The 12,032-nt window shown below is 40.7% G+C and overlaps 1 protein-coding gene across 1 annotated transcript; it reads left to right on the forward strand.

Annotated features, from left to right (window-relative positions):
* The first annotated feature begins 5,221 nt into the window (after nt 1-5,221).
* Nucleotides 5,222-6,196, forward strand: LOC142317479 (uncharacterized). The gene has a single exon (XM_075354044.1). It carries the CDS (start codon nt 5,222-5,224, stop codon nt 6,194-6,196), a length of 975 nt encoding a protein of 324 aa, XP_075210159.1.
* Nucleotides 6,197-12,032: the final 5,836 nt, after the last annotated feature.

Here is a 12,032-nt window from a genome sequence, read left to right on the forward strand (position 1 = left end):
CACAATCGTAGGCTTTATTGAGGCATATATTTTACAACGTTAAGGAAGTAGTTTCCTGCCCCCTCACTGGAGAATGAAGTATGACTTATATTTATTAAATTCAGGATAAATGTATATTATAAATTTATAAGTTAATCTCCATAAATTGAGTTTTATATCATTTCTTAATGTAAATTAGAAACAAATTTTTTAATGTTAAATTAATTTATTGTCTTATTTTTACTTTGGTGTTTTAAATGATAAAAAAATCAATAATATTTAAATTACAAAATACAAGAAAATAGTATTACCCAGTACCCTTATTTTTTTATTTGACAAAATTTTTTTTCAAATAAGGCTACAAAAACCATGTTTTTTTTACGGTGGAATCCACTGAATTCAAATGGTTTCTCCTATAAAATTCGACAGTTATTGTACATAAATTGAGGCTTAACACATGTAACGTTTAATATATTTCGTTTGAAGTCGGTGTTGGTAGTGAAATTTCTGGTTCGTCATCCTCTTCCTTGTTTTAAGTTTCAACATTTTATACTTTAAAAACAATGCATTAGCAGTAAGTTTAGAAGCAACAAAATTTATCATTGAGAATAATCAGGCGAATTAATTTATTTTCTTATTAAAATTCAAAACTTTATAGTATCAGTTATGATTCTAGATCAGTTACCCTCTGTTCCGCATTAGCTGTAATTATAGGAAATAGTTTTTTTTTCTGAATGAAATCAAATTATTCAAAGTTTATTTTTTAATGTATTTAATTCACGTAAAATTATTTGCTTAGTCAATTGTTAGTTTTCTTTTCATCTTTTACATATTTTACCAATAATTTCACGTCCTGTCTGAACATTTATTAAAAGTTTTGCTTCTGTTTAATTGTACTAAAACAGATAATTTTCACAATTAATACAGAGTAAAATAACTTTTAACTTCTCAAATTCTCTTTTTGTACTATACTTCACAAAAGTGGGATTCAATAACAGAATTATGATTACACCAATAATAGTAATACCGATATATATATATATATATATATATTTGTTTTGAAAGAGCGTGTATCAACAGTTATGGTCATTAGCCCGGTGGAAAGTGGCAGCGGTAAGAGAAGATAACATTTCTGACAAGGATTATTTAAAACCAATAATTAAATTTTTTTAATTAAGTAAAATAATTTAAGATTTTATATTTTCCATATTCATCCATTAAATGCTCTAAAATAAAAATTCACATATTCAACAGATTATTTGATAAGAATTTTATCTGAAAATTCAGTAATCTAATCCCATAAAGTGTGTAAGCCTATGAATCAAAAATGGAGATAACTTCTTTTAATTATCTTCTTTTTTTTTTTTTAATTTTAATCTAGATATGAAGGAATAATTGTAATTTTTACAAATTATATTCATACAATTAAATAAATTAAAAAAATAAAAATATACTTCTGTAGCTGTGATATTTATTAATGGGTGCATAATTTTTATTCTTGTAACTAAATTTTAGATAAATGCGAGAAAATTAAAAATATAATTTCTAAAAAAAAAACTTCATTCGAACTTTATTATAAAAAAATAATATTGGGTCAGCATCGTAAAATAATTAGTAATTTAAAAAAAAAAACTGAAATAAAATTAAATACAGTAAAAATATCTAAACAACGTCCGCTGGTTTTATGGTTTAGAGTAAAGTATTATTCAGTATTGAATTACTTGGTTAAATTATGGAGTTATAATGCTATTTTCCCAAAGGTAAGATACAAATTAAATAGATTTAAAGAATTATATCTGTAAGCGCAATAAGCCTTTAACCGCATTAAAACCGATGATTAATTTAGTTCAATTCCCAATTATTAATAATATTTTATAATTACCCTCCATGATCAATAATTTCTTTAATTCAACAACTAATATTTTACTAATAAATAAATGCATGCTTACTTAAATAGTGATTAATTTCAAAATTGCAGAGAATAAAAATATTTGTTACACTGTGTGAAATGAGATCACAATTCCTTAATAACAAAAGTTAAAAAAAAAAAAAATTATATAAAACTTACTTTTATTTAATTATTATCTTAAAAAATTAGTCATTAATTACTTTAAAAATGATGGCGGTAAATTAAATTAAATATTGCAAAGAAAAAAAAATAGTTTAGTTGTACTTGAAATACGTTAAAAATTATCATTAATGCAGTTAACAACTAAAACGTGTTACTAATTTAATACCTTATTAAAATTAACAAAATTTATATTTTCATAAAATTATTATGCAAGATAAACACAAAATTTAATTAAAAAACCTTTTTTTCAAACATACATAATTAAGTTCGATGTGATAAAGAAAGGAGTAAGTATAAAGTGACGTGAACTTTAATCTCTAATTTAAAAGTAATTATTGAGATAGTGATCGCAAAAATCTTTAATTCAAAGTATAGATTTTTTTAATTATTACACTCAACCTGTGTGAAGTTTTCAATTTTCCTTTTGTAATATAAATTGTACTGAAATTTGATTTTCGGCAGTGATAAATAATTTAAATTCCAAATTTGGATTGTTAAAAACATAATTTTAAGGAAATTAGCATTCTTCACTTAAATCAATAAACATAAAATCAATTTCTACAATAATAATAATAATATCTGAGTTGTTTACCATAGCAACGTATGTTAACAGTGACTATTTCTGTTTTTGATCTTTATACGTTGTTGTGTTGGGTGTTATTTATTATTTACTTATATTTATAATAGATTATATTATACTTATATATATATATATATATATATATATATACATTTTCTGGCGTTTTACGGCAACTTTAGTTGGTATATATTTGCATAGTTTGTTTACAACAACTGTTTGATATTTCTTTATTGTTGGCGTTGGTGGATTATCCTATTCGTTTCTTCTGATGTCCGATTTTGAGGATCCGAAAAGTGAAGAGGACTGCCGTCCGGTTTCGAGGGGAGCGGGAAGGCCGTTGCGGGGTTGTAGATCTCGCAAATGTTCGTCTGGTGACTGTGAGTCTGGTCTCTCAGTGTCAGGCACTGGTTTACCTTCTAGGAAGGGTCATCGCTCGAGCCTGTTGAAGGTGGTATCGGAGGACACCAGTCGGAAGATGCGTTGTAAGCGGAAGGAATATAGGGTTACTCAGTTGGAAACCCGCCGGATTGCTGTAGCAGAGTAGGCTGGTTCAGATTCTTCTTCGGGGATGACAGTCCCGATCTCACGAACCGTTGTGTAGTTGAAATGGAAGAGTGTTTTGTAGTGGGAGGAAAATCTAGCCTTAAGCCACAGAAATCGCTGTCTCCACCGGCAACGTCCTCGCCTGCCATCAAGCGAAGGTCGTGTCCAGATGATGGTAGTTCTATGACTTTGACTGCTGAGTCCGGTGGTGATTCTGGTCCTGATCTCCAGAACCGTGGTGTCCAGGAGGTGTGCCCGGAGCTGCTAATCACGGGATTTGCAACTGTCCTGGAAAATCTATGTTCCCGAGCTGAGCTGTTGGATTCTCTTGTCAAACCGTGTTCTGAACTTAAGCATGATGTTAAGTCGACGCCTGCGGCCCTGGTTGGCTTGGTGCAGCGGGTTAGGCTGATTATTTCAACTGGTTGGCTGAATGAACTATCAAAGACAGAAGCGACCGCACAGGCAGAGGGGTCTGAGAATCAGAGGCTATGTAGCAGTTGTAGAGCGAGAATAAGGCCAAGGTCTGATAAGGCCACCCGGACACTCAAAAGAATAGGATCTGACGATATCATCAGGAAACTGGAGGAGGGCGTTGATGACGACGAGGTTCCTCTACTTGTTGCTCAACACTGGGGCGAGGAAGTTTTCAAGATGGTAAAAATGGTTGATACATCATTCACAGACAAGGAAGGACGAGACGTTGTATTAATACATGATTTGCGACCAATTTCAGCTAAGCGGACGAGTAGGGCTTATCCGATGGCGCCAAGTGTCAGAAGATTGGAGGACAAGTCGGAAATTAAGAGTGGACTATTATTGGTTGACAGTCGAGGGGCCAGAGATGTATTCGGTGGTGAGGAATACCGTAGTGAACTGAGAGGATGTAGATGACTGCTTCAGGAGCATCAGGAAACTAAGAGATAGGGCAGTGGAGGCTCCTTTTGTGTCCCTGTCCGGTAGAACTGGAGCCGTCTTGAAACGATTGCTGGAGTGCGATGGTAGACAGGCTGGTAGGGATGGATGTTATACATCGATGTGTCTGCTGGAGAACGGAAGGCTTCTCGACAGGGTGAGCCGTCACGTACAATGTCGATCAGAGCTGAGGGGCGGAGCTTCGGTGAACTGTTCAAATGTGAAAAGGACGGAGTGGACAACAGTGTGGCTGAAGTGCTGTCGGTTAGGAAAGGGAACGCCGATGAAGTACAAATACGTGTCAAGGCGAAACAAGCGGGTCTGATAGAACAGTCCATCAGGCAACATGTTAATGGGGTTGCGGTCAGAGAGGTAGGTCGACGAGCTCGCCCTGCATACTATTATATAAAAGATTTGGATCATGACGCGACAGCTGCTGAGGTGGTCAAGTCGGTGGCGGCATATGCTGGCTGCATGGAGGCTGATTTGAGAGTTACATCCTTGCTGCCAGCTTACGGAGGATCGCAGAATGCCACGATAATAGTGCCTGAATTTGTGGCGCGTAGGTTATCCGATGTTCAGAGGATACAGATAGGCTGGATTAATTGCAGAGTGTGCCGGAGGGAGGAAACATTGAGGTGTTTCAGGTGTGGAGAGAATGGCCATATGGCTGTGAAGTGCGGAGGGCCAGACCGGTCTAGACTATGTTTTAGATGTAATGGAGAGGGCCATAAGAGTAGTGGTTGTCGGGAGCAGCCAGTTAACACAGAGGTCAAAGGGAAACCACGTGTTGGAGGGGAAGGTGAGAGCTGCAATGGTGGGAAATTCGCATGTTAATGCGAGTTTTTCAATTTAATGCGAACAGGAGTAGCAGGGCTATGGATGCCTGCTGGATAATATCTATCCGCCGGGGTTGTGAGATTATATTACTGAGTGAGCCGGATCGAAGAACAATCGACGATGACAGATGAGTGGTGTCGGCTGATTCTGGTGCGGCTATAATGGTCTCCTGTGGTACAGCAGCAGTAAATAATAAGGGCGCAGGACCCGGGTATGTATAGGTGGAACTGGCAAGGGTGGTGATGTTTAGTGTATATTTGTCGCCTAATTCTGACTTTTTAGTTTAAGCGAGAATGGTTGAAGATTTGGTGGAGGAAATTGCCAGATGGAGGTCGAAAATCGTCGTGGTGGGCGGAGATTTTAATGTTAAGGTTCGGAGTTGGGAATCAGCCATCGATGATCGAACAGGCAGACTTCTTGAGGACGGTATGGCTTCAGTGGACCTTCAGTGCGTCAATCAAAGGGGCGAAATAACGTTGGAGAGAGAAGGAGTCGGGATTTCTGATCTGACATTTGTGAACATCCAGGCTGGCAGAGGTTGTAGGGAAGTGTTGGGGGAGGAGACCCTCAGTGACCACAGGCTAATAACTTTTGAAATTGGCGATATTATCCAGGAAGAACGGGCAGGCACCAGGAGCGTGAGGTTTCATTTAGGCAGTGTCGCGCAGTTCAGGACGGCTATAGCTTTTGAACTTGGCTGTAGCGAAGACACGGATTTGAATGAGCTTACTGACACAGTTTTCAGTGTGGAAGTGGAAACGGGTGTAATTAAGGAAGTGACTGCAGGGCGTGCAGGGGTATATTGGTGGACTCCCGAACTCGCCGAATTGAGAAGAAGATGTGTAGGTGAAGATGTGAGTAGGCGCTGCCTCAAGCAATCGCAGAGGCGGGTTGAGAAGATCGAAGAGGAGCTCGGAAGGTTACGGCTTGCTAGACGGAACTTTCGTGGAGCAATTTCTGTGTCCAAAAAATGCAAGTGGCAGCAACTGTGTGATGCTGTGGAAATTGATTCGCGGGGTGATGCCTATCGTTTCGTCACAGAAATGTTTGGAAGACGGCTGCCACTCCTCACCGATGATGAGCTGAGGAATGGCGTTGATAAACTTTTTCCGAAGGGAGTGGACTTTCAAAGGGAGGAAATTGTGGTGGAATCAATGGTTCCATTCTCGCTGCAAGACCTGAGTGAGGCGACTAAGTTGATTAAAGGCGATTTCCGGTATACTTGCGAAGGGTGCTGCACAAATATTTTAAGGACAGATTCGCGGTGAGCAGGATGGAAGGTGGTGAAACGAAATTTCCGTAGGAGAGGGGTGTCCCTCAGGGTTCGGTGTTGGAACCGGCCTTGTGGAGCATTGCTTTCGATAATGTTCTAAGGCAGCACTTTTTGGTGGGCGTCACCCCGGTGACGTTTGCTGATACTTTAGCACTTGTGATTGTGCGCAAACCGGAAGAAGAACTAATGGGGGCCGGTGAAGAAGCGGATGACGTGGTTAAGACGTGGTTAATAGCTCATGGTCTACGGCTTGCTGAAGACAAAGTGAAAGTGGTTGTTATAGCTGGAAGACGCAGACTGCATCCATTACGTTTTAGAGTGGGATACAGGATAGTCCATCCCAGTCCAGCCGCGAAGTATTTAGGCGTGTGGTTGGACAAGAACCGATCCTTTACTATACATGTTGAGGAGGCGCCGAGAAAGGGCGAAAATGTGGTGAAGGTGCTGAGCAACATGATGAGAAATAAGGGCGGTCTTCAGAATTGGTAAGAGGAAACTGTTGGCCAGTGTGTACTCTTCTGTGGTGTTATATGGAGTTCCTGTACGGCTGGGAGCGTTGTCGAGGGCAAGGAACGTGAGGCATTTGGTTACGCAACAACGTAGGCTGAGCATACATGTCATCGCAGGGTATCGAACGATCAGCGCCGAGGCGGCTTCGGTTATAGCTGGAGTACCGCCCATAGACTTACAAGCGCAAATGAGAGCTGCAATAGTGAATGGATGGGACAGAAAGAAGGCAATTGACGGTCTGTGCATGGTTTGGCGTGACAGATGGCGAGATTCGGACAAAGGAAGGTGGACGTATGGGCTAATACGAGACGTCAGGAACTGGGTGGAGCGAAAGCACGGTAATACAGGCTACGAATTCACCCAGTTCCTGTCTGGACATGGATGTTTTCGAAACTACCTGTACAGGATGGGCAGATGCCATACAAGTCGCTGTCACAATTGCGGCGGACTGGATACAGCAGAGCATGTAGTATTTTTTTGCCCTAGATGGCGTTACTTCCGCGTAGTGCTCGAGGGTCAGGGTGTGGAGGGAGCCAACAATATAATCGAGGTAATGCTCAGCAATGGCAACAAGTGGGACTGTGTCTCGGCTACGATCGCATCAATCATACGAGAGAAGGCCAATGAAGAGAGGCGACGACAGGCTGAGTTGATGCGAATGTATGGAGGCTTGGAGTTCGATGACGGGTGATCAAGTGAGGCCAGCTTCTGGTGGTCGGCGGTGGGGGCTCCTCGGAGTCGGCGCTCGTCGATCGCCCCCTGGGGACGCCTTCCGGTCACACGGATTCGGATAGTGGAATGCCTGGGTGATCATGCAGGGGCTGTACATACCATATGGCTTAGATCCGGCCCCTGCATGGTAGAAGGGGAGGTTTTTTAGCGGGTGAGAGCCCGCAATGCCGTCAGTGCGGGCCTGAAGGCGGCTGGCCGAGCTTTTTCCTCCGCTACGGAAAAAAAAAAAAAATAATAACAATGATAATAATTTATTTGGTACAAAGAACCCCTCTTAAGCCTTGGTATATTGTATATTGAACACAAAATATGTAGACATAATGTCAACATATTCACGCAATAACAAGTTAACATATACTCAAATAACAATAAACGTAATTAATGCGATTAGTACATGTAAACTATTTCTATAAATTTCATGTGTCGTTGCTTGTTCAATTTTACATGAAATTTCATTGTTAAATTTCGATGCAAGTCTTCAAGTATCATCTTCCCAAACTCATTAGATCTTGAACCAAATTTATCGACGCCATTACCTTTGCTCAAGACGTTCAAAATTCGAACACGTCTATCTAGTGGATTCAACGGACCAGTGTCTTCGTGAACAAGCTAACCTTTTCTCCTCACATTCACATTTGGGACCCGAATTCCTAATTTCGATATATCAATATCAATTTCTCCATGAAGAACCTTATATACAAACATCATAACAAGAATTGCTGTTCTCTTTTCCAGGTTTAAGATGTACAAACCCTGACAATCATTCTCGTATGACAGACCTCCATTGTACAAACCTCGACAGCACAAAGCAGATTCCTGGACTACCTTCTACCTTATCACTAGTATATCCCCGAATGAAATTCCATATCGTTAAACAATACTCGAGTTTGGGTCTAAAAATAGCTTTATACAGCTTTTGTATTGTATCCGCAGTACGAAATCTTCTTCCGACCTATAGAATTAACCACAGATTCCTACTGGCCCTTGAAACAATACAATCAACGTGACCTTTAAACAACAGTTTTGAATAAAAAAGCACTCCCAGGTCATGTATTTTGGTCCTCTCCTGACAATATAACCAGCTATATTACAGCCATAATGTACAGTCGTTGTCTTTCTTGAAAATGTTACTACGACCATTTTATCGAGTATCGAAGTTCAATGGTATATCAAAGTTCTATTGAGAATTGACCATTCATTTGCATTGCCGTATATCTTAATGTCATCGGCAATCAATATATTCGTCTTAATATTGCTGGTTATATGGTTAATAAACAGTATAAAAAACAACGGCCCCAAATTCGATCTCTGAGGGACTCCAGAGGTAACATCATATTCATCTGATAATTCCCCAGCCACCTTAACTTCGAAATTTTTCCTATTGAAATAAAATCTTACCCACTTTAACACCCCTCCAGCAATACCAATTACAGAAATTTTCTGTGTGGAAGTGAATCGAATTAATTAAGAAAATCAAAGTAAACTGTAACCACAGCGTATTAAGTAAAATAAAACCTATTGTACAGTATCATACAAAATTCCTTTTCCATTTTCTTAGTTTTACATCACATACAAAATCTCTTCTAAATGTATTACACGTATTTTATAATAATAATAATAATATTTTATTATTGCCCTGAGGTAGATATTCCCCACGTCCGGAACACAACATCTACGTTCCACGTCCAGGTCGGAAACAGCTGTACTCAAGTACATTACATATAGTTTGCTAACGGGGTTCCGAGTTTTCTTTCTCGGATATGATTTTTTCGGCCGATTTACATCTATAGGCCGAATTACAGGACTGGACTTTGCGGCCACCTGCAGATACGAAATTCTTAACGATTACGGAAATGGATTAATACCGCCTTTAGAGCTGGCGATGTGGCGGCCACGGTCAAAGTTATTTGCAGGTGTAACGGAGACCTTTCGTCGTCCACATGCCCCCCGCGATGGCAAGCATGTAGTTAAGGTGCCCATGTTCGGAGCATGGGAGCCCTTGAAAGCTTCGGTGTGTAGGGGCCTGGAGTCAGTGCAGAGAATGCGCATCCGCTCTCTGCCAGGACATATGCCGGTTCCACCGGAGTACGGAATGGACCTCCAGGGTTGGTAGCCCAGGAGTGGGGGTGTACCCCGGCGGCTAGCCTTACTACAGAAGGGATTATTTGTTCATGGAAACTGAACAATTAAACGTAGCAGAGGGTACACGCAAACACCCTCGTTTAGAACCGGCCGTTTCGCCGGAGGCAAAACGCCGAAAGAGTGCAGAAACCAGAAGGATTGAGATTGAGGCTAGAAAAAGCTTGCAGAAAGCTTTTTTCAAGAGCAGCATTCCAAAACCTAAGTATTTGGTTATCAAGAAGGACGAAGGTAATTTCTCGAAGGTGAGTCCTTTCCTCATCGCTCGCGAGAAATAAACAAATGTGCTGGAGGCCCTGTTAAAGAAATAAGAAAAACTTTCACGGGATTTCATGTAGAGACTGTTAATAATATACAGTCTCAGAAGATTCTAGGACTGAAGAAAATTGGAGAACTAGCTGTACGTGTTGATCCCCGCGGCACGCTCAACACCTCAAGTGGTGTTGTGGTCTGTCGGGATCTTTTAAATTGTTCGGAGCAAGAGATAGTAGAGGAACTGGCAGCACAAGGAGTAATAGAGTGCCGTCGATTGAACATGAGAAGGAACGGTGAGGTTTTACTCTCAGCTTCTCATGTCCTCAATTTCAACCGGCCTACTTTGCCGGAAAAGATAAGAGCAGGGATTCACCGTTTGGATGTGCGGGCATTTGTCCCACAGCCAATGAAGTGCTTCAAGTGCCAACGCTTTGGCCACACCGCTCTTGATGCGAAAGACCGCAAATATGCGTGTGCGGTGAAGAGGTGCATGAGGGAGAGCCGTGTAAAGAGCCTCCTACATGCATCAATTGCAAAGGAGCGCATTCTTGTAGATCAAGGAATTGTCCTGTCTACAAAGATGAAGTAGCTGTGCAGGAAGTAAAAACCCTGCAAATGGTCAGCTACTTCGATGCAAAGAAGATAGTTAACCCCCGTAAGCCTAGAGCAACAACAACTTACGCTCAGGCTGCGGCTGCCGCTCCTATCCCTGCCCAGTTGCTGTCGATGAGGGTCAACTCATAAGTAAACTTGCTCCGACCTTGGCTAATATGATTGAAAGAATTATAGACAATAAAATGAAACCTTTCAATAGTAAAGAGCCTATAAAGCCAAAAATATTAGTACAGCCTCCTCCCGAAGATTAACACCGAAAGCTGCTCTTGCTCTGAAGAAAACTGACGCCAAAGCAGAATGCCAAGTCCTTCTCAGTGAGATTCTTGATGAAAAGAAAAAGGTGACACCTACAGAGACTGTTATGGAGGCTCCCAAGCCTCCTGTAACTGAAGTGGCCTCTAAGCCTCAGAGACCACAAAAAATTTCACAGGGGTGGACGAGTGTCCCCCCCCCCTAAGGTGGTGATCGGTGCTACCCCCTTGTCGGGGGGCGGCCCGGTTGCCGCCTCTCAATCGGCGCCTAAAACCGGCGCCGATCCATGTCCGTCGTCGTCGGCGGCTTCGGTGGTCTCCGATTCGGAGGCCGGAAGCTACACCGGCGATGGCGTTCTCCGCGAACCTGCTGCCGTTCGCAATATGGAGAAGAAGCGAAAAAAAAGATGGCCGAAAGGAAAACCCAGACAATAATTTAATTAAAAAAATAGTGAGTCGATAGTACAGTGGAACATCAATGGATGATTTTCAAACATCCATGAGCTCCAACGCTTGGTACATTATGTAGACCCGATTTGTATATGTCTGCAAGAAACGCATTTCCGCCGAAATGAAAATTTTAAATTAAAGAATTCGATATATTTCGGCGAGACCAACCGTCAAGTGTAAGAGTTAGAGGTGGAGTAGCTATATTAACATCGACTAGAGCTACCACCGAAGCGGTTATTCTAAACACAAACCTACAAGCGGTCGCCGTTAGAATGAAGCGTCCGCTTCAGATCACTGTTTGCAGCATATACTTACCGAATTTGTGGGAGTAATGATTTGGCTCCCATAACTAGCCTTCAAGATGAAGATGAAATAAAAGACACTCCATATGAAATTGCAGAGCTGTTATCCAATCACTTCGAAAAGGCCACTAGAACGGCCAACTACGAAGATGATTTTCGTACTAAAAAAGAACAACTTGAAGGTCTACTAAACTTCAGAACTGAGTATAATTACTCATATAATGTACCTTTTAAAATGGAAGAATTCGCAAAAGCGTTGGAAAAATCAGGTAACACAGCTGCTGGTCCGGATGAAATCCACTATAATATGATCAGGCAGCTGAATACCACTGCAAAACGTAGATTATTAGAACTTTATAATAAAATATGGCGGGATGGAATGTACCCGCAGCAGTGGAAAAAAGCTCATGTTGTTCCAGTACCAAAGAAAAATAAAAATTTAACGGACCCCAATAGCTATCGTCCTATTTCTTTGACGTGTGCTATGGGAAAAATACTGGAAAAAATGATTAATAATCGACTCGTCTGGGTTTTGGAAAAAGGAAACCTGATATCACCGTATCAAGCAGGTTTTCGG

Source organism: Lycorma delicatula, chromosome 1 (assembly GCF_047948215.1).
Source record: "Lycorma delicatula isolate Av1 chromosome 1, ASM4794821v1, whole genome shotgun sequence".
In the NCBI taxonomy this organism is placed as follows: Eukaryota; Metazoa; Arthropoda; class Insecta; order Hemiptera; family Fulgoridae; genus Lycorma; species Lycorma delicatula.

Excerpts from the sequence above, each read along its gene's own strand:
- LOC142317479 (XM_075354044.1), top strand. The coding sequence starts at position 5,222 with ATGGTTGAAGATTTGGTGGAGGAAATTGCCAGATGGAGGTCGAAAATC.